Source organism: Eublepharis macularius, chromosome 15 (assembly GCF_028583425.1).
Source record: "Eublepharis macularius isolate TG4126 chromosome 15, MPM_Emac_v1.0, whole genome shotgun sequence".
Taxonomy (NCBI): Eukaryota; Metazoa; Chordata; class Lepidosauria; order Squamata; family Eublepharidae; genus Eublepharis; species Eublepharis macularius.
Window position 1 is genome coordinate 57,731,878 of NC_072804.1, and position 20,324 is coordinate 57,752,201.

The window sequence follows — 20,324 nt, forward strand, 5'->3', positions numbered from 1 at the left end:
AAGGGGCTCTGAACTCAAATCCTGCCACAAAACATCCCTGGGAACAAGGATACCAAATGGAGCTCTGGTGTGGCCAAATGCTCGCTTCTGAGGCAAAGCACATGTCTGGTTGTCCCAGGGATGGCAAGGAGAAAGCTAGCCCCAAAGTCTGTGCCTTCCTTGGCTCCTGCTGTGGTTGGAGAGCGTAGAAATGAACCAGCTTGGGTTGGTCTCTTTCTCTGTTCGTTCTCTGGCGGCAACTTACCCCATCTCCTTGCAACTTCCTCACATCTTGCACAAGACAAACTTACTTTCGTGTGTCCACGTGAAACTTATGCAGGATTCAAGCAATTCCTAACCACTCCTGTGTCACCTGTCCATGCTGCTTTCAGTTGCAGTTTTTATTCTAATGCTTACTGGGTGCCCTCTTACACTTCCCCCATTTTTCAGGCAAGAGAAGAGACGATCATGGATGCCTTGGCCAACTGAAGGATGTTTCTTCGCTCCTCTTTTCTCTGGCTGCCAGATACAGACCAGAGGGCCTTGGGAGATGCCTGTGCCCAGTTCTAAACAGAAGCCTAGCCAATGTCCTCAGCCTGCATTTATACCTGGGGACCTTTTTTCTCTTTGGCTGTAGCCTCTGAGGTTAGCACCCCCAGATAACTCGGTTCTGGGGTGAGGAGTTGGGGGGTTCTTAGGCCCCAAATTCTGGGCTTCTCATCTTCTAAGAGCGGGGCTGTAGTTGTGATGGCTAGTGGAAGTGGGAATGTCCCGGGCTTTGACGTGCCAAATGGAGAGAGGCTTTGGGGGGAAAAGACACAGAAGCTTTAGCTTTACAGGCGTCAGAAAGCCGCACGTATCTGCTGGTTGGAGGGCCTGTGTGTTATCCACTCAGACTCCAGTGGTTTCTTTTTACTCTACAGCATGGTGCTGAATGAGCTTAGCCAATCCAGCGAGGCTGCGTTACTGCCCGTGGCGGCTACTGCAAGGGGCGCCTTTGCTTACCTCGCAGTCTTCTGAGCGCCTTGCAGAGGAATGTCACATCCTGTATCTCCTCTCGCATTTCATGGCCTTTTGGCTCCCACTGGGGACCAGTCAGTGAGGACACGCTGCGCAGCTCTTCCCGTCCTGTCTGTTAATTGATGTGTCTGCATTTTTTATAAATGTGTACAGGTTCGGTTAAATCAAAAAGAGTCCAGTAGCACCTTTAAGACTAACCCACTTTATTGTAGCATAAGCTTTTGAGGGCCACAGCTCTTTTTATCAGATGGTTCTTGAGAGCTGACAATGCATCTGACGAAGAGAACTTGATTCTCGAAAGCTTATGCTATAATAAAATTGGTTAGTCTTAAAGGTGCTAATGGACTCTTTTTGATTTTGCTACTACAGACTAACACGGCTAACTCCTCTGGATCTACAGGTTCGGTTTTAAATGATTTGGTGATGAGTTTTTATACTGCTCTGCTTTTAGCTGTTCACCACCTCAGTGGTCCTGATTGGGCCAAAAGTAGCATAAAAATCTCGTAAATAAAATAAGTAAACAAATACCTGGCCCACAGATGCCCCAGTAAATCTGCTCGTCTTTTAAGGTATAACGAGCCCCTTTGAGCAACCAGCTATGATGGGCAAATGGAACCCCCAGGTTCAGAGGCAGTCTACCGTTGACTATCCGTTACTGGCAGACAAGATACAGACGAGGGATGTTGCGATTCGGCCCTTGCTGTGGGCCTCCTGAAGGCACCCAGTTGGCCACTGTGGGAAATAGCTGGACCGGGGGGGGGCACCTTAGCCTGGCCCACCAGGACTCTTTCCTTTTCGTCTTCCCCTGCCAAAAAGAGACCAAAGGCCGGGGGCGGGGGAGGCAAATCGGAGCAGGGGAGGAGAGCGAGCCAGACTGGAAGCTGCTTCGGCTTCGGCATTTAACACTCAGCGAAGCAAAAGGCTCCCCCCCCCACCCCGTTCTCCCTTTGCACTTTTGGGCATGTCCCTGTACCCTTCCAAAACTGGATTCCAACCAGCTTCACTGCTATGACTCCTGCGCAACTAGGGATGTCTAATATTTTATTTTTATTTATTTTTTACTTTATTTACACCCTGCCTCGCTCCCCAGTGAGGACCCAAAGGGGCTTCCCTCAGAACTAAGGGTCTGTCGAGACCCTCCGAGACCCCAGCCCTTCCCTTCAAAACCCCGTGCCCAGCGTTCTCGGGGGATGGAAGGGCTGACGGCTGTGGCATAAACTGGCCTTGCTGTCCCTCCCACCCTCTTCCTTCCTAGTTCTCGCCAAATAAAAAACAAAAAACCCTGGAATCGGAGGGATGACAACTTTTACTTTGTTCTTTAAACACAGATTTCTAGCCCTCACTGCCCGCAGGTGCACAATGGTGGGGCATGGACGGCCTTTTGCCATCACTACTTTATCTTCCCTCAACAAGGGCAGATTGGGCCTTATGGCCACCAAGATTTCTCCTCCTGGGCTGATGGCTCCGGAGCTATTTTTTCCTCCCTGTCTGCCTCCGAAGCTAGAACTAACCTAGTTGCTTGATGGCACATTTATGCTACCAATCTGAAACTAGTTTGGAAGCAAGAAGACTAGTCTTTTCCTCACATGCACCATCAAGAAAGGGGGAGGGGCACGTGTCTTAAATTCACAAACAAGTCACACTTGTGTATGGTAATAAAGCCTCTTTGTGTCTTTTTGCAAGTAAAGACAGTAATACAAATATTCTTTCCACACCTGGAAAGACGGAACCACCCCCTTGCCTGCATCTCTGTACCTCGCCTTCTGGCATCTGGCAAAAATGCCCCCCCCCCGTTCCCCCAAGCAGCTTAGTGTATCCTGGCCCCAGCTCTGCCTTAGAGAGCAGCCCGGGGCCATGGCAGACACTGCAACGCAGCTTCTCCTGGCTGGGAGCGCAACTCTCCTTATCGGCGGCTCCTTATTTTTAGAACGTTCATCTGGCTCGGCTCGGCTGGCCCCTCAGGGTTTGGCTGTGTTGCGTCAGTTCCCCCTGCTTGTAGCACCAATATCCCCCCCCCCACACTTTTTGTCTTCGTTCTGGACAAGAGGAGACCTGAGGCCCTAAAATGTGGCAAACCCAAGATCCGATCCTCGACTTGCTGGCTGGCTTTGGGCAAGTCTTTCTCCCACGCAAAGTCGACCACTCAGGGATGGTGTGCAGATGGAATGCAATCCCGTGGGTTCTTTGGAGGGCGTGCCGTGGTTTCAGACCTTTTCCAAAGGTGAGGTGAGGTGAGAGCAGGCTGCCAAGCCTGCCTGGGGATGCAAAGCATGTCTTGCTTAGGGTCAGTCATGGAGAAGCACTCTGTACATGCTCCATGGCTCAGTTCCTCTTCAAAGACTTTGTCTTCGCATTGGAAGCGGGTTCTGGGCCTGAGCTTAGAGAGAGAGCGAGAGAACGTGCAAATAAGGCCCTGCAACAGTAATGGGAAGGAAGGCGGCCCTACTGGAGGCCAGCTGAGGCTGGGCGCCTCCTGCCCAAATTCCAAGCTGAGCTGGGGGGCAACAGCGCCCAATCGGAGGCCAGCTGCTTGTCAGCTGTTGGCCAATAGGAGCAAAGAACAAGGTATATATTCTGGGCTCCCAGCGCCGGACTCTTGGGTCACCTATTGTGCTGGAGTAGAAGAGGCACGCGAAGCCCCTGGGGAAGTTGCAGGCTTTGATTCTCCCTGCCAGGTAACAAACACCCTTCTCTAGTTCCAGAGTTGCTGCTCCGGGCAGGGGAGGGTTGCGGGGGCAGAGGAGGAGCAGGAGAAATGGACAGGAGCAGGTTGCTCTGCTTCAGGAAGCAGCCAACAATGTTAATGAAAAAACGCATGCTTTCATTATTTAAAAAATCACGCACTAAGGCCAGACTGTCAGGTTGAGAATTGTCTAGCCTTAGCACGTAAAAGTGGGGCTCCTGTATATGGGGTTTTAAGAAGGCTCCTCTACATGTCCCCTCCCCCACCAAAGATATGCCAATTCTTTACCCCCTGGAAGGACCGAGGGACAGATGCAGGGCACCTCAGGGGTGGCTGGTTTGGGACGTCCTTCGAGGTGACCTTAAAAGTTCTCTGTGCCCTTGCCAGGGCACCTGTTTGCCACTAGTAAGCAGAAATGGGTTGGGGTGGGAGAAGATTGACTGAAGGGCTGGCAGACTGCCCCCCCTCTCCGCCACCATTGCTTTTGCAGCTGTCTGACCATTTCCTTCACCCCTGCTGGGCACTTCTCCTCTTCACCTTGATATTGGGTTTCTTGGGACCCCTGACCCTTTGCTAAGGCAGTCCCTGGAAGGTGTTCTTCATTTGTGGCTCCTTCATGCCAGCAGCCGCAGTTGCAATCAGGGTCCTTTTGTGGACAAGGCCAGTGGCTATAAATAGCCTGTTTCTGAAGGGCTGACAGCTAAAATGATGCCCAATTTTCCAGCGGTGGCAATTGGATATGAGCGCTGGAATCTGCTTCCCGCCCCGCCCCTCCCCCCAGCACAGTTGCTGACTCGTCCACAGGCTCACCACTGCTCCGATGCCAGCCCCACCATGGCCTGACTAGGAACAGGTGCTGCCCCACTATTTTCCTTACCATGAGAGGTGCTGAGGCTCAAGCACGTCTGGATAGCTTCTTTCCAACTTGGAGGCACAACAAAAATGCCCTTCTGCCTAGTATATCCTCTTGGCCCTTCAGAGAGGCCCTGAGCCCAGCGGATGCATTCGTGCTTGGAACAGCGAAGGTCTGTGGGCTGACCCCACGGCCTCTGGTGAATGCACCTCTGGCCCAGCCGCTCTGTCATTCTAACAGCACGATCCTGCGTAGCGTTCCTGCAGTCTAAGCATCTGGGAATCGATGAGAATAGACTGGCGAAGGACGCCAGCCCAGCACTGTGATGGAGGCAAAGACAGGAGTCCTTATTGCAGTCTGAAATGTTGGGGAAACGTTTAAGATTCACAGCCCAGCATTTTGGAAATTTCCATTTTAAAACTGGATTTAAAGCACCGCTAAAAGATTTGTGAGGCATAGGTTACCAACCTGAATGCTTATTTACATTCTGATTTCCCACTTTTAAAAAATCACCGTTCATCTCATCAATCAGCATTTTACAGGGATGGTCTTAAGACCTGAATTATCAAAATGAGTACGTGCTTCTTCCTGTAAGCCTAAAGTATTAAGATTTTTCTGACAGATGCTGGAATGAAGAATTTTTAACCTATTCAAGTCACAACTGTAAATTCCCAGAAGCAAACCCAAGAGTGTTTCTCGTTCTCCGGGCAAAGGCATTTTGGCCATTTTAAAACTCTGGGTATAATGGTCTTACAAGCCCTCCCCTTCAAATGAGAAGCCACCGTCTGCTTTTTGGGGAGGGGTGCCAACCCCATGAGTCAGGCCCTGGGCTTTCAGCCTTGATGACCCCCCTAGTTGAGCTTTGCCAGGTCAGAGGGTCACCCTGGGCAGCTGTCCCACACCACGGCCAACCCTCTTGCCTCTGGCCCCGCTGTGCAGGACTCACCCGTCACCCGTCACCATGCCTTTCGGAAACACCCACAACAAGTGCAAGCTGAACTTCAAGCCGGAAGAGGAGTTCCCCGACCTCGTGAAGCACAACAACCACATGGCCAAGGCCCTCACCCTGGACATCTACAAGAAGCTGCGCGACAAAGAGACCCCCAGTGGCTTCACCCTTGACGATGTCATCCAGACGGGCGTGGACAACCCAGGTGCGTCCTGCCTGCCCTGCCCCACAGCCTCCCAGCTGGGAGCCCCCTTCTCCCTCCCAGCCCAACTGCCAAATCCCCTTGCATGCCCTTGCTCCCCAGAAATGCCTGCAGTCTGGCTCGTTCTCTCCCTCTGGTGGCCATCTTGCAGAATGCTTCCCAATGAGTTTTCCACAGGATGAGCTGGGAGGACGGGTGGTGCCACACACCCCCAACTAGGCCACTGGAATGCCAGGGGCAGGATTCTAGGTCACACAGAGCTCCGTGCACACAAGGGGTCTGTGTGGAGAATCAGTTGTTGCATCACTAGACTGAAGGACGACGTAAGCCTTCTACTGTTTAGGAAGAGAGCCTTCGTTAATTAAGATGTTGCAGTAATTAGATGAGCAGCGTCAAGGCCTGTTGTCTGGGGGCCTCTCTGCACTTTTGGCTGCAGCCGACTCCTTGGTGAAGTTAGACCTGTCCGGCAGACAGAGCTCCACAAGGATGGAACTGGGTTAGCAGGCCTGGCCTGAGACATTTGGGTGACAGAAGTGGGAAATTTGAATGGGAAGTGCCTATCCCCCCACCCTAATTACCATCTAGCAGGATGGTCTCCAGCACAAGGCCCCTGGAAACAAACATGTCCCCGAGTGTTGCCCTATGGCTTATGCCCAACTGCCTCTGCTTACCAAAATGTGAGCCTTGGGCAACCTGCCTCGCCCCCCCCCCCCGCCCTCGGAAGTCAGATCACTGCATGGTGGGGAAATCAGTACCGAGAAGAAGAGCCGGCCTCCAGGGTGATGGCGCAGCCATGCCTCGACCTGCCTTCTGCCCTTTGTGAACGCCTCCTTTCTTCATTCGTGGGCAGGCCACCCCTTCATCATGACCGTCGGCTGTGTGGCTGGGGACGAAGAGTCCTACGAGGTGTTCAAGGACCTCTTCGACCCCGTCATTCAGGACCGGCACGGCGGCTACAAACCCACCGACAAGCACAAAACTGATTTGAACCATGAGAACCTGAAGGTGAGGCCTTGGTATGGGTCTGTGTGTGGGGGGGGGTCGGTGGGGGCTGCATGTGCTGGGGGTGGCGCGGGGCAAGCCCAGGGAGGTAGGCACACGGTGAGGTATTCAAAGGTGCCGCGTGTCCCCCTTCCCAACTTTCCCTGCAGGGTGGAGACGATCTGGATCCAAACTACGTGATCAGCAGCCGCGTTCGGACTGGCCGCAGCATCAAGGGCTACACCCTCCCCCCCCACTGCAGCCGTGGGGAGCGCCGTGCCGTGGAAAACCTCTCCATCACCGGTAAGGAGGCAAGAGTGATCTGCCCTCACCAACGAAAACCAAGCCGGCCGTTTCTCTTTGGGGGGCATGGGGGGGGGGAAGATAGCCACCCTCTCATTCACTCCCTTTTTCTCAGGACTCCCGGAAATTGTAGCTTCATGAGTGAGGGCAGGAGTCTTTAGCAGATACTCTTAGCCCCTTTTCCAAACGGCACTTCCCAATTCTTCTTTGTGGAAAAGCCAGACCGTTTGTCCCCATCTTTACTGTATAAAATGAGGCAGAACAACTCTTGGAGGGTGCCTCCCCTGCTTGGCGAGCCCCCCCAGAGCCCCCCAAGCACGGCCTCCTCTCACCATGCGTGTCCCCTCCGTCTCCAGCCTTGACCAGCCTGACAGGAGAGTTCAAGGGCAAGTATTACCCCTTGAAGAACATGTCCGATGCGGAACAGCAGCAGCTCATCGACGACCACTTCCTCTTTGACAAGCCCGTCTCGCCACTCCTGCTGGCCTCTGGCATGGGCCGGGACTGGCCCGACGCAAGAGGCATCTGGTAAGCAAAACCTGACCCAGGTGCAGGGCCCTGGCCTGGCCGGGGCTCTCCCTGTGGGAAATGAAGGGGTGCGGCATTGGAGTTGGAGGGCTCCAGCAGGCCTGGAAAGAGAAACGTTTTTCCTGGCCTTGGGCCTCCCGTAAGCCTCCCACGCGGCATGCCACCCCGTTTCCCAAAGGGCCTTCCTCTATAGCTGGATAAGGTCAGTCAGGGACCTGGGAACCAACCTCTGCAAATCCCGCGGAAGCAGCATCAAAGCCCTAGGGAAGGGGAAGGAAGAGGTGTCGCTATGCCACACTGCACGGCTGCCGGAGCTGCTTTACCCAAAGTGGTGGACGGAATTTAAAATTACAAACACAATCTCAAAGTCTTCTGTCCTAGCCCCCACCCCCTCAGGTGTGCCTGCTAAAGAATCACCTCCCCACTCCTGCTCTAGTGGACATGGGTAAGAACGGGGGTGGGGGGGGGCAGGACTCCTTGCTCCTCACTGGAGCTGCCCAAAGCCCTGCCTAGAAGCAGCCCGGGACCCCCAGGCCGTCCTGGCTCCTCACCAAGGTGGACTTTCCTTGAGTCCCAACGAAGGCCACTTGCCGAGGAAGGGAAAGCCACCTGGGCAGCGTGAGGCATGCGCACGCTCTGTTCCACAGGCACAATGACAACAAGACCTTCTTGGTCTGGGTGAATGAGGAAGACCACCTGCGTGTCATCTCCATGCAGAAGGGGGGCAACATGAAGGAAGTCTTCAGGCGTTTCTGTGTTGGGCTGCAGAAGGTGAGTGGTGGTGGGGGGCCTCCTCAGCTGGCTCACGTTCCAAGGGGGGGGGGGAGGCCCGGCCGAGGTCAGCCACACGGTGGGCAAGCTTTGGCTGGAACTGGCACCTGCTTCTCCGGTGCCAGCAGGTCTGGCTGGGCTCGGCTTGCCTGTGAGCCGCGGCCTGAGCCAAGTCCCGCAGCATCTCAGCGAGGAAGGAGGGCGAGCTCATGCCCACACATGGGATGCGGCAGAGCGGGCATGCACAGGCACCCTGGCACCTCCCTTGCCACTCTTCCTATGTTGACAGGAGCTCCAAGCCTAGCTCGGCACGCATCTTGGAGCGCATGCTGTCAGGGGGCCAGCTGGGGCTAAATGCTTATCCCATCTCTCCTGGGGCAGATTGAGGAGATCTTCAAGCAAGCTGGCCACCCCTTCAGTTGGAATGAGCATTTGGGCTATGTCCTGACTTGCCCCTCCAACCTGGGCACTGGCCTGCGTGGTGGCGTCCACGTAAAACTGGCCCACCTCAGCAAGCACCCCAAGTTTGAGGAGATCCTCACGCGCCTCCGTCTGCAGAAACGTGGCACAGGTGAGGGGAAGGGGGTGGGCCACACCTCAATACGGGCTCAGAGCAGGCTGCTGGCTCTCCCCCCCCCGGGGGTCCATCTGGCCTCCATCACTCAAAGGAGCACAGCTCAGCAGTCCTCACATCAAATCAGGAATGTGGCATTCAGTTGAACTGAGTGTTTTAACTATCTCGTATTCTGCCGTCCCAGCAACGAGCCTTTGAACGCTCCAAACCAAACAGGCTTCGATCTGGGCTGCTTAAATGACTGCCATATAGGTGGGGAAACCAGCCGCTGAGATGGATGATTCACACCTGACGGGCAGGTGTATTTGTGCTCGAGAATCCACTCCTTGCCTACCAAGCACTCGGATTCTGCACTCGGCATCCTGCTCGGATAGGGAGTGCATTTTTGGTCTGGGTAAAATTTCCCATGGGAAGCAGACAGTCCAATCTTGGCAGGAGCGCGCCACCGACTGCCGGCTTCTCCTTGTTTTCCCAGGTGGTGTGGATACTGCCGCCGTAGGTGCCGTGTTCGACATCTCCAACGCCGACCGCCTGGGCTCCTCCGAGGTGGAACAAGTTCAGCTGGTGGTTGATGGCGTGAAACTCATGATCGAGATGGAAAAGAAGCTGGAGAAAGGCCAGGCCATTGACGACATGATCCCTGCTCAGAAGTGATAGCCCCACGTGGACCAGCGCTCGAACTCCAGGGGGGGGTGACCCCAACTCTGCCACTCCCGGCAGCCACTCTCCTGTGTCCTCCTCTCTCCTGCCCAGGCGAGGCGAGGGCTGAGTGGGTGGCTGCCCCATGCCAGCTGGGAAGCTCGTGTCATCTGAGCCCTAGTGGAAGGAGTTAATAAAGCTAGCGATGGCCGCCAAAGCCTTGCCTCCCCCCCTAGTGGGCGCTCTCGTCTGTCTCTTCTTTTATGCTGGGGGGGGTCTCCAGTGGAGGGGGAAACGTTTAAGGTCCAAGGGGTGAGGGCAGGAGAGCTGCTCCACACAGTCCACTTGTGACCTGTTGTGTGGAGCGCACCTCTGCTTGTGGAGTGGGCAGGTTCGGCTCAGCAGCAGCTATTCTTCTGTTCCTGGCAAGGAAGCAAGACTCCAGCAGGCCTCCGGGTGGCTCAAGAGTCTCTGGGCCCTGACAATCTCTGGGAGGAAAAACCCTCACTGCTGTCCTCCCCCCAAAGCCTCAACCAAGTTTTATGAGGACCCTGCATTCAACGGATCTCCCCTCTCGGCTCCCCTCAATCCAGCATGGCCAGGAACTCGGAACAGCCGGGCAGGTGCAGGAGGGACGGCAAGTGAGAGGCGGTCATTTGCAGATCACAACCCTGTGTCCGAATCACCCGTCTGTTTCCAAATCCCCAGCTACCTCTGAACATGTGCAGAATGCCTGCTCCTGAGCACCCATGCAAGCTGCCCTGCCCCATCAGCCCCACCGCCCCCAAGGTCAGACTCCGGCTGTGGGCAGGGACCAGGCAAGACACAAAGGGGGAGGCTTTCTACGTTTATTAGGGGTTTGGTACAGGCCGCCACTCTGGGGCTGGCATAACTTACAACCGTCCCAAGGCAAAGAGGGCTCGTGAATATCTCTACCCAATGATAGGGGGGCTAACCAGGCTGCTATTTACAGGGGAGTCTGTACAGATGGGAGGGGGCAAACAGGCAGGATTTGGGGGGGGGCAGGGCAGGTGCAGCTCACAGCAGGGGGAGTAAGTGTATGATGGGGGGGGGGCTGGAAAAGGAGATGGGAAGGAAGGAGACCCATTTGATTTTCCCCATAGAGCTGCCAAATTTAGCATCACCAGTTAACAGTTTAACTGGGGCAAGTTTCACATGAGCCCCTGAGCTCTGCCCCACCCAGAGGGGAACAGGATTGCCCGAGTCCACCCCCCGCCCCCGCTCACTCAGCTGCTGTTCCACCATCCAAGACCACACCCCATCTTGATGCCGTCCAGCTGCTTGGCTGCTCTGTGCTGCTGACCCCCAGCTTCCAGTGCCCAGTTGGTTAAGATGGCGCGGGCGCAGCAGTGGTGCTTGAGAGCTGTGCCCGATGCCTGTAGACTCGTCCATCACATTAGGTGCTGCAAGAGGTGCTTCCTCTCCTTCCCTGCTTCTGAGCGGAGCCACCACCAATGCGCACCAGCTCCATGGGGGGGGGGGCGGGGTCCAGTTTTTAAGATGTTGATCGATCGAAGCCCTGACCCCACCCCTGGAGGTCCAGCCTCCTCTGGAGTGCGGTCTCAGCACCGGGGCTTTGGAGTCTGGCAATGGGGTGCACGATAGGTTGTGTATGTGGGGGGCTGCCTGCCACTTGAGAAGATCCTGGAGGGCTGAGTGGATGCTGAACAGGAGAGGCTGAAATTCACCCCCGAGAGCGGGTCCAGGCGCCGCAGCGACCAGGCTGAGGTCTCCTTAAGGGAGCACAAATGGAAGGACCTTCCACTAAACAAGAGTTTTCTGATTGACTTCAGAGGAGGGACTCCCACTATGCCCTCCCCCCTGTACTGTTTGTGGGAGCTGAGCAGTGTGGGAACCCCCAAGACGAAGGTCAGCAGCCCCACAGGTGAAGAATTCTGCTCAGCTGTGGAACCTGCTGCCTGCAACTTCTCCCTCCCCCAGTATTCTCGCCCACGTTCCGCTCTGCGTTGCCCCTTCGCCCCACTCCCTGCAGCCACCCACTGCAAACCCACTTTGGCGAGGGAGGGAGTCCCTTCTGGCCACTCCGGACAGAGGCTGGCACATTGGCTGTACCTGTCCAGCTACTGGGTGGAACTAACAGGACTCCAATTGAGCTGAACCAGAACTGGGGTTCTGATTACATCTTGCCCATGAAACCTGAATCCCAGAAGAAGTTGGAATAAAAACTGGCTCTAGTTTGACCTTGATTTAAATGAAATGGACTACCTGGGCATTGTTATTTTTCCCTTTGTGAGAAGGAGTGGGGGGGGATCAAAGCCAGGGACCCAAAAATGGGAGGTTTCCACTGGTGTGGGCAGGATGCAGCAGCCAGGGGGCTCTCGGCCTCAGAGATCTCTCCCCTTTGCCACTTAAGCCCCGGGAAACACGAGCTCCCTCCCTCTGCAGCGTGGGAAACGGGGGAGAAGACCTGGGGCCCTCCATGCCACAGCTTGAAGAGGGCCTGCCACAAAGTGGGCTCAGAGCAGGGGCCACTGGCACCTGAGGGCAGGTGAGGGAGAAAAGCTGCCCACAGGGAACTCCAAAGGGGGGCCCCTCCCCTCTCTGAGTTCTCCCAGTCCTCAAGCACAGCTGGGAGTTTGGTGGAGCTCCCCTTCAGCGCAGCCCTTCTGCATGCTGGGTGACAGTGTCGGTCCTCAGCCAAGTCCTGGCCCTGTAAGGACGTGGCGGGCAGTCGAGAATCACGCCCCTCCCCCTGTACTGTTTCCCAGCGGGTGGGTCAAGCAATGCAGCGGAGCACCGGCAAGGTCCTAGAGTTGGAGCTGGTCGGAGATCTTGGCCACCAAGCCCCGGAAGGCCAGTGAAGTGCCAGCCTGGCGCCGGAAAAGCACTCCGTGGAGCCCCCCCAGCCTCTGCAGCCGGCACACCTCCACCTCGAAGCAGCAAAACTGCTCGCTGGGACTCTTCTCGTGAGTACAGGACAGGACAAAGGGCTCCGTCTGGCGGCAGCAGCAGTTAACAGAGTCCGTGGCCTGGCGGAGGGCGGCCAGGATGGCCTCGGCGGGGCGGGTGCTGGTGAGCTTCACATTCCAGGTAAATCGGAGCAGCCGGGGTTCTGTTTCCTTTTGATTCCAAGGTAAATTGCAACTGAGGGTGGAGAAGAGGAGCAGACCCGTGTCTCGCGTCACTCGTGACCCACATTCAGGTAGTCACACGTTTGTTCTCAGAAGCGGCGGGGCAGAAATGCCTCCTTCTGTGCTAGCCTGCCCATAAAGACGCTTCACATGAAACATCAGAAAGGGGAAAGACCGGGGCTCAACGGACCCCCCCCCCCCGCCCCCGCACTCACAGGTGTGGAAAGCTGCCCTCGCTAACAACCTGCACCCAGGAAGAGCAGAGGCCGTGGCCGGCGCGATCGCCCCTAGCCAGCCCCCTCCATAGTCTGCCCCTCATGAGGAGGGGCAGGGGGGTTAACAGAGGGCAACGCAGCTCGGCGGCCTGCCCCAGGCTCCCAAGAGAGCAGCCAACGCAGCTCACAGGCTCGGAAGCTCACCTGGGCCATCAGAGGAGCCTTTCTGGAATAAGGGAGGGAAAAACCCTCGAAGGGCAAGATTCTCAGGAAGCCAAAGTTTCACACCCACTTGGTGGCTCGTCCCACCCACTGCATGGACTACAAGTGTTCCACGCAGAGCAGGCGCCACTCCAAAGGGTGACTGGCCCAGGGGAGAGCGGAGCGGCACCTGGGCCTGCCGGGGAGCCAAGCAGAGACGCACCTTGTGAGCGTAGGTCCCCCGATTCTCTCAGGTTCGTCTGCGACCCTGGGAAGAGAAAGAGGCCCGAGATGACGGCGGGAGCCAGGTGCAGCAGGGGCGCCAGTGGGCGGGGTCTCTCGGCTGCCCCCCTCCAGCCCCCTGCTCCTGGCCACCTCAGCCGCTTGCCCAGGCCGGGAGGGAACAACTCGCCGAAGCCACTGCCTGCCCTGCAGGTTGCCTGAAGTCTGCACGAGCCTTTGGTCAGAGGTGGCCTGGAGGAAACTCACACTGCACACTCCCCCCCCCCCGCCTCCCCATATTAGAAAAAACAAACAAACCCCTCGCACATAAAAACCAGCACTTCAGGGGGAAGGGCCCTGGGCAAGCAACTTACTACAAGCCAGACTGCAGCTGAGCACCCCACTCAGAATGAGGCCAAGATCAGAAGCTGGAACTGAGCAGGGCCTCAAAACCTCAGCTGAGCCAGGCCTTCCGGAGTGCGGCGGGCCAGCCGGCCGGCCCGGCTTTGCCACATCTACCCCAGGCAAACTGATTCACCAAGCCCCACACTCTCTGGGCTCTGCCAGGGGTTTCTGGTAAAGTACATGGTTATCCCAGCATTCTGCCATGGAGGAACTCGAGGCAGCATTCCTGGGGAGGGGGGGGGGAGATCTCCCACCCAGACCCAAACTACCTCCCCCAAGGGAGGGGGTGCATCATGTGCTCACGGAAGAAGCCAGACTCCCTCCGCCGCAGCCCTTTCCTGCTCTTGAGGGACACTGAGGCACTCCACAACGTGCCGTGCTGCCATGTGCTTAAAGTTTCAGGCCACACAAGGCCCCGCGACACTCAGGTCTTAGTTCCCCCTCCCCACCACCCTGGGCTAGCCAGTTTCTTCCCGCCTTCAAAACTCTGCAGGGGTTAATTTCAGCCAGAGAAGCTCCTTCAGTGCCAGGCCTGAGACTTGAGAATGTAAGGAAGAGATTGCTTCCGAAGCTGTGCAGAGGGCCTTTCCTCCCTTACACATCAGAGATGAGGGGAAAGGGTTTGTCTGGTTAAAGCCACGACTTCCCGTCAGGTGCGAGCCCCAGAATTCTCCTTTAGAAGTTCAGCAGTGCCTGAAGCACCAACACTGGGCATCTCTAAGTTTCTCAGGAAGGGAAAAAAGGAAGCAAGCGTTTCCATACAGGCACAAGAGGGGAAGGGGGAGAGAAAGAGGGGAGGCGGCCAAAGAGAGAGGAAAGGAGGGCAGGCGCTGCCCCTGCAGCATAAAAAGCAGCCAAACTTACTGATTTTAGATCCTTGAGGCATTGAAGCGCCCGAGACGCACCTGTTAGAATTCTGCCGCTTAGAGGGGTCAAGAGTGACCCTGAAAACAGAGAAAAGCCAGAGTGAAACAGGCGTGGAGGAGGAGGGGGAAGCAACAGAGGTTAGTCCGAAGAGAAATCCCTTCCTGGCCACAGAGAAAGCAGGACCGCAGCCTAAGGAGCCTGGCTACGAACAGGGGGCCGGTGGCTCTTGGCTTCTGACTGGGATGGGTGCGGCTGGTTGTCATGTCACACCTGTTTGTGGGTGCCGTTCAGCCCTGCCTCTGACAGCTTCTAGACTCGTGTGGGTGTGGGAGGGGGACTCTTTGTGAGACAAGCGGCACAACTCCTTCCTGGGCACGTCTGGACAATATCTACAGTTTGGAGAGGCTTGCAAACAGACAACGGGAAGAGCGTTCTGCTGTTCGGAAACAGGCCGTGCTACAAAGAGACGTGCCTTCCCTGGGCATCTTCCAACAACCACCAGCAAAACCACAGGTGTCGGGGCACAGAAGGCGGCTGACGGGAAGAAGCAGAAATAGCTTTGGGGCTCAAGCAATAGATCCAGTCGAACAATCTGCCTGCCACTTGGGCGGACATTTTAAACTATGCCAATGGTCTGGGAGAATTTCGGAATGAAGAGACCTCTCCCAGGAATAGTAAAGAGTCCAGCAGTAGCACCTTTAAGACTAACCCACTTTATTGTAGCATAAGCTTTCGAGAACCACAGCTCCCTTCATCAGATGGATCTGTGGTTCTCAAAAGCTTATGCTACAAATAAGTGGGTCAGTCTTAAAGGTGCTACTGGACTCTTTACTATTTTGCAACTACAGACTAATACGGCTAACTCCTCTGGGTCTCTCCTAGGAATGAGTATTTGGGCTCCGGTGTGCCTCTCGCTCCTTCAGAGGGCAACCAGAGGCACCGAGCCACATGAGGGGGACACGCTCTTCCATTCAGCTCCTGCTCAATGGCCTGAGGAGGTCCGTGCTCAGAGCAAGGCCAAAGTTAGTCCATCGGGAGCAATTCCTCTCTATCAGACACGACTGGCAGACACCTGCAACAGTCCCTCCTGGGAAGGAAGAGGCTGGAGATTCTCTGACCCACCAAGGGGTTCTTCATCAAGGAGCTCCTTCTGGGGAGGAACCTGGTGGTGAGTGAAGCTGCTGAACTAATGGCGGGGAGAGAGCGTGATGGGGAATGGGGAGCAGCCGGGCAGCCAGCATTCCTGACCCAGACAGCTAGCGGCGAGCCACTCACCTCCGCGTGAGCTTCGACGTGAGTTTGCTGAAGAGGTTGGAGGTGGCCCGGCTGCGGCTCTGGGGTAGAGGCGTGGCTTCATGAGAGAGTGTGGGGGAGGTGGGAGGCCCGTTCTGCACACCGGTTGCACGCCGGTCCCGCACTTGGCCCCCGTGGAAGGTACTGCGGATGTTGGTGCCACGTGAAAGTCTGGTACGGTCTGAAGAGGTGGATGAGGTGGCGATACTGTGGCTGGAGGGTGAGGCTGGGGGCACCCGGCTGGTAACGGAGCTGCAGGGGGAGAATTGTGGCAACTGAGAGCGGACCCCACAGTTTGAACTCTTCCAGGTCTCAATTTGAGTGCTCTGGGCACGTGCCGAGTGCTTTTCCTTAGCCAGCTGGTGACTGTTGTTCAGCATTACATGCCTGGGATTAGGAATGAAAGCTCCTGAACTAAAGGCAGTGGACACCAGGCTGGCTGGAACCCTGGAAACTTGCATCAGAAACGAAGCGCCAACTCTGGATCCCTGGCAGCACTCCTGGGCAAGCTCACAACCCTTCTGATCCAACGCAGCCCCTTGGGGGTTTCAGCTGTTTTCAGAATTCCATCCCTCCTCGTGAGCAAAAGGGCAAGATTTCCTCTTGTCTACGAGGGCCCCTCCCCCCGTCCTGCATCTTCCCAGAACCGGCCCAGAACTCATGTGGGCAACCCGGATCCTGGCATTTCCTGGAGCACAAGCAGCATCAAGCTTGGTCAAGAGCAGCGGAAACTGGGCAGAGAGCCATGAGTGAGCCAAGTCCATGGGAAGGGCCAGGAATGGGGGGGGGGGGTGGCAAGGCCAGTGTGCCGCCCCAAGAGGAGAGGGCACGGCCACACCTGACAGGCCCAGTTCACCTCCCCAGGCCTTAAGAAGAAGAGGCCAGCAGATGCTTTCTGGAATTGTGCAAGCGTTCCCCGGTCGGCTCCTCTGACTCGGCATTCTGTCTACCCGCAGTGGGGGCTCCTCCAACGCTCTGTGCAGGGGGTCGTTGCTGTGAAGAGCTGGGCGAGGCACCACAAGCAAGCCACGTACCATTTCTGCCTGGCCCGGAAGTGGATGCCAGTCCCCTGATGCCAGCCGAGAGGGAGCCAAGCCCCTGTGACACTGGAGCCCTCCCCAGTGTGCCACCACAAGTGGTCGCTTGGCTGCAGAGCCAGCCTTGGCACAGAGGTCCTGTGTCCTTTTATACCGGCCTTGGGACAAGGGTGGGCATGGAGTCGGTGCCGTTTCCAAGGCAGCCCGCTCCCCTCCCCAGCGCCCGCAGCCTCTTCCAAAGGAGCCCATCTCGTCTGCTTTCTAAAATGAAAACCAGCCCATTCCCAGCCTTGGCATGGCTGAGTCCAGACTGCCCAGGGGTCTTAGCTTCGGAAGCTGTTTGTAGCGGCAAACGGAGTGAGCCCCAACTGGGGATTCAGGCGGCAGTCTCTGAGGCAAGAGAGAACGGTCGGCGTTTCTCATTTTCGACCTCTACCACTGCTTCCCAGCTCTTTCCACATCCCACCTGTTCTCCTTTCCGTTTTGGAGCAGCGAGTGGCGGTCCCCACCGGGCCTCTCTGTGCACACATATGTGTTCCTCCGGGTCATCATACTCGAGGGAATGTTATTCTGAAATGAGAGACAGACCCAGGCTAGAAGGGTGGAGGAGACATTCATGAGAAAAGGGACAGAGTTTTTCAGGAGCCAGACTTGTCACCAGGCAGGCTTTTTGGTCCCCAGTCTTTGGGCCAAGCTACAAGTGACGCCTGACACTAGTTGGACACTTGTCAGCTCCCCTCAAGTTTTGATGGGAAATGTAGGCATCCTGGTCTCGCAGCTTCGCTCTCTGACTGCTGTCCAACAGACTTTTCAACTGTCACTTGTCCAACATTCCGCCAAGCTGCCTACATTTCCCATCAAAACTTGAGGGAAGCTGACAAGTGTCCAACCTGAGTCATTTGTCACTTGTACTTTGGCCCTTTGTTTCCCAGGGCAGCAAGATCCAGAGTCTCTGAAAATCCAGCCACCTCTGGGTCTCGCATGCAACCCCCAGGCTGGATGCTCAAGCGAACATTTTCAGCTGGGCTTTGAGTGGCTGATGAGTGAGAGGAGCGAGCATGAGGGAGCGCGTCAGGGCTCCATTTTGGGAGACAAGGTTTGAGTTTCCGCCAAGGAACACAGGAGATAAACAAACCTTCAAGACCATCCAAAAAGTGAGTGTCAACTGGTATGTGTGCGCGGGGGGGGGGGGGGAGCCTTTGCCCAGCACTGTGACACCCAGTCCCAGAACCATGGGGGAGGTGGGCAGTTCACCAAAGCCAGCCACTGCCCATGCCTGACACGCCCGCCCATGTTTCTGCAGGCAGTTCCCCGGCCCGGCCAGGGAAGAAAGCACAGCAAAGGGGCTGCTGCAGGCCCCTTTAGTACCATTCTGTCACTTGGGGGATGAGGGGAGAAAAAAGTCACGCTCTGGTCTTTGAAGAAATAGCAGGACTCCCGCCCAAGCACTTTAGGAGGGCTGGCTAGAAGAGGGTGAGTCTTGACAAACGGGTTAGTAAAGCCAAGTTGCAGGTATTGCCCCCCGCCCGGGCCCCATGGAGTTGTGGAGGTCATGAGGGTTCGTACTGGTGTTCAGAGTGGGGGGGCAGCCAGGCTCCTTCGCCCACGGCCCAGGAGAACCTGCACCTGGAGACGCACCGACTCACCGTGTTCACGGCGCTATCCTTGCGCCGGTCGGGGATCTCTGATTTGTTGGGATTGTTTGCGCTGCTCACCATGGGGCTGGAGGGCGGGATGCCCCGTCCGCTGCTCACAACGCTGCAACTGGCTTTGCGCGAGGGCATCCGCTCCTCCTTCAGTTCGCCGTCCCCCGTGCTGGTGGGGCTCCTCTTGGGGTGCAGGGGGACAGGGGAGGGACCGCCTGAAAGAGAGACCTGGAGAGTGAAGACAGCTGCCACTCCAACGAGAAGGAGTGTTATGCCAATATAGATTAAAATCATATGCCAATAATCAATACTGAACAATACTAGGCCTAGCTTCCGTATTCTCTAGATGAACTTTTAAACTTTGCATGAACTTTCAGTGTATTTTTTCTATGTGTAAGGTAATTCAACAGGTGTGCTTTCATCCTTTGACAATTAATTAAAATTGTGGACTCTACCGAGATTGATGTTCCTCTATCAGAGATTCAACCAATGGTGATCGCCCAACTTAACTTTTCTTGACACTTGTCAGAGATTTATAGTTTTCTCTTACAGATCAGATTATGACAATTTTTAACTAATTGGAAGGCTGTACTATGAAATTATGAATATTCAGTGAAGTGTCAAACCAATCAATATTTGTTTGTGCTATCATGTGAATAGACCCTAAATATTTGCATATGATTAGGTATATAATTGCAAACACAGAAAGAATAAGCAGGGTACTGATGGAAGAGATCTCTTGGGAGAATTTAGGTGAGAACCTATCTTTACCTATGTATTTCATAGAAACTTTGAGCAATGTTAAACTTGGGATTTATTAAGAAATGTTAGTGAACTTATTTCTTATTGCCTTTTTGTGTTCTGTTGTTATAGGATTCATATTAATAGCCATTTATATTTCGATTACTTACTTCATTAAAAACTAGGGTATATTTTCAATAAAGTGAAATAAACTCTAGATTGGTGTCTGTGTGTTTGATGGGGAGTTGCAAAGCAATATTGAACCCTATATAAATAAATGTACTGATAAACAGCTGGTTCAAAGAACTTATCTGTTTGACAGGTCTAAAGACTAACTGCTTTCGGCTTCCCCGGAGAGAGATCCATCTTTCTCTTGGCTAGCTGAAGCTTGGTTTTAGACACGGGCAACCGTCCCGTTACAGGAGGGGCTTGGGTGCAGGCTCTGTGTGTGTGTGTGTTGTAGCCCTTCTAGCTGCAGGGGAGGTGTGTGGCTGGTCCTGAGACACGTCGCAATGCCACAGCAACACTTGGAAGCTGCCCTCTGCTCAAACTGAACCCACAGACAGCCCCAAAGATGGGCCATTCACACCCGTCCATTCCTATGGTTCCGTGAGACTCGGTGTCTATTTGCACCATCAAGATGCAGAACAGAGTAGCTATGAGTGGTGGAGAGTAGCTATGTTGGTCTGAATTTCAGGGTTTGAGTGCAGTGACACTTTAGAGACCAATGAGATTTTCAGGGTGTCAGTTTTCAACAACATTTGATTTCTATACCGCCCTTGATGGCAACTTAACATTCACTCAGAGCGGTTTACAAAATATACTTTGAGAGCTCCTAGAAGCTGTGACTGACCCAAGGTCCCCCAGCTGGCTTCAAGTGGAGGAGTGGGGAATCAAACCCGGCTCTCCAGATCAGAATCCCGTGCTCCTAACCACTACACCAGACTGGCTCCCACTACACCAGACTGGCTCTTTCGAGAGTCAGAGCTCCCTTCTTCAGAACTGATTCAATACTAAGAAGTGGCTCACACCACTGCGGAGTATGATGGCAGATTTCCCCGGGATGGATATTTTGAGACCACAACCTCGACCTACGCAAACA

At 55.2% G+C, this 20,324-nt stretch overlaps 2 protein-coding genes across 4 annotated transcripts in view; one reads left to right on the forward strand and one right to left on the reverse strand.

Annotated features, from left to right (window-relative positions):
* The first annotated feature begins 3,569 nt into the window (after positions 1–3,569).
* Positions 3,570–9,717, forward strand: CKM (creatine kinase, M-type). The gene is made up of 8 exons (XM_054999741.1): positions 3,570–3,674; positions 5,475–5,689; positions 6,537–6,691; positions 6,838–6,970; positions 7,327–7,498; positions 8,146–8,269; positions 8,651–8,840; positions 9,319–9,717. Exons 2-8 carry the CDS (start codon positions 5,497–5,499, stop codon positions 9,495–9,497), a joined length of 1,146 nt encoding a protein of 381 aa, XP_054855716.1. The 5' UTR covers positions 3,570–3,674; positions 5,475–5,496; the 3' UTR covers positions 9,498–9,717.
* A 606-nt stretch (positions 9,718–10,323) lies between these two features.
* MARK4 (microtubule affinity regulating kinase 4) overlaps positions 10,324–20,324 on the reverse strand; it is a 34,198-nt gene continuing 24,197 nt past the window's right edge. For 2 of the 3 annotated variants that reach the window (XM_054999237.1, XM_054999236.1), the window contains exons 13-17: positions 18,482–18,696; positions 17,302–17,405; positions 15,781–16,050; positions 13,235–13,279; positions 10,324–12,608 (exon numbers count right to left, since the gene is read on the reverse strand). In XM_054999237.1, coding sequence (XP_054855212.1) covers positions 12,272–12,608; positions 13,235–13,279; positions 15,781–16,050; positions 17,302–17,405; positions 18,482–18,696 — 971 coding nt within the window. In that variant the 3' untranslated portion in view covers positions 10,324–12,271. The remainder of the gene's footprint in view (positions 12,609–13,234; positions 13,280–15,780; positions 16,051–17,301; positions 17,406–18,481; positions 18,697–20,324) is intronic. The other variant, XM_054999239.1, reaches the window with a different exon arrangement.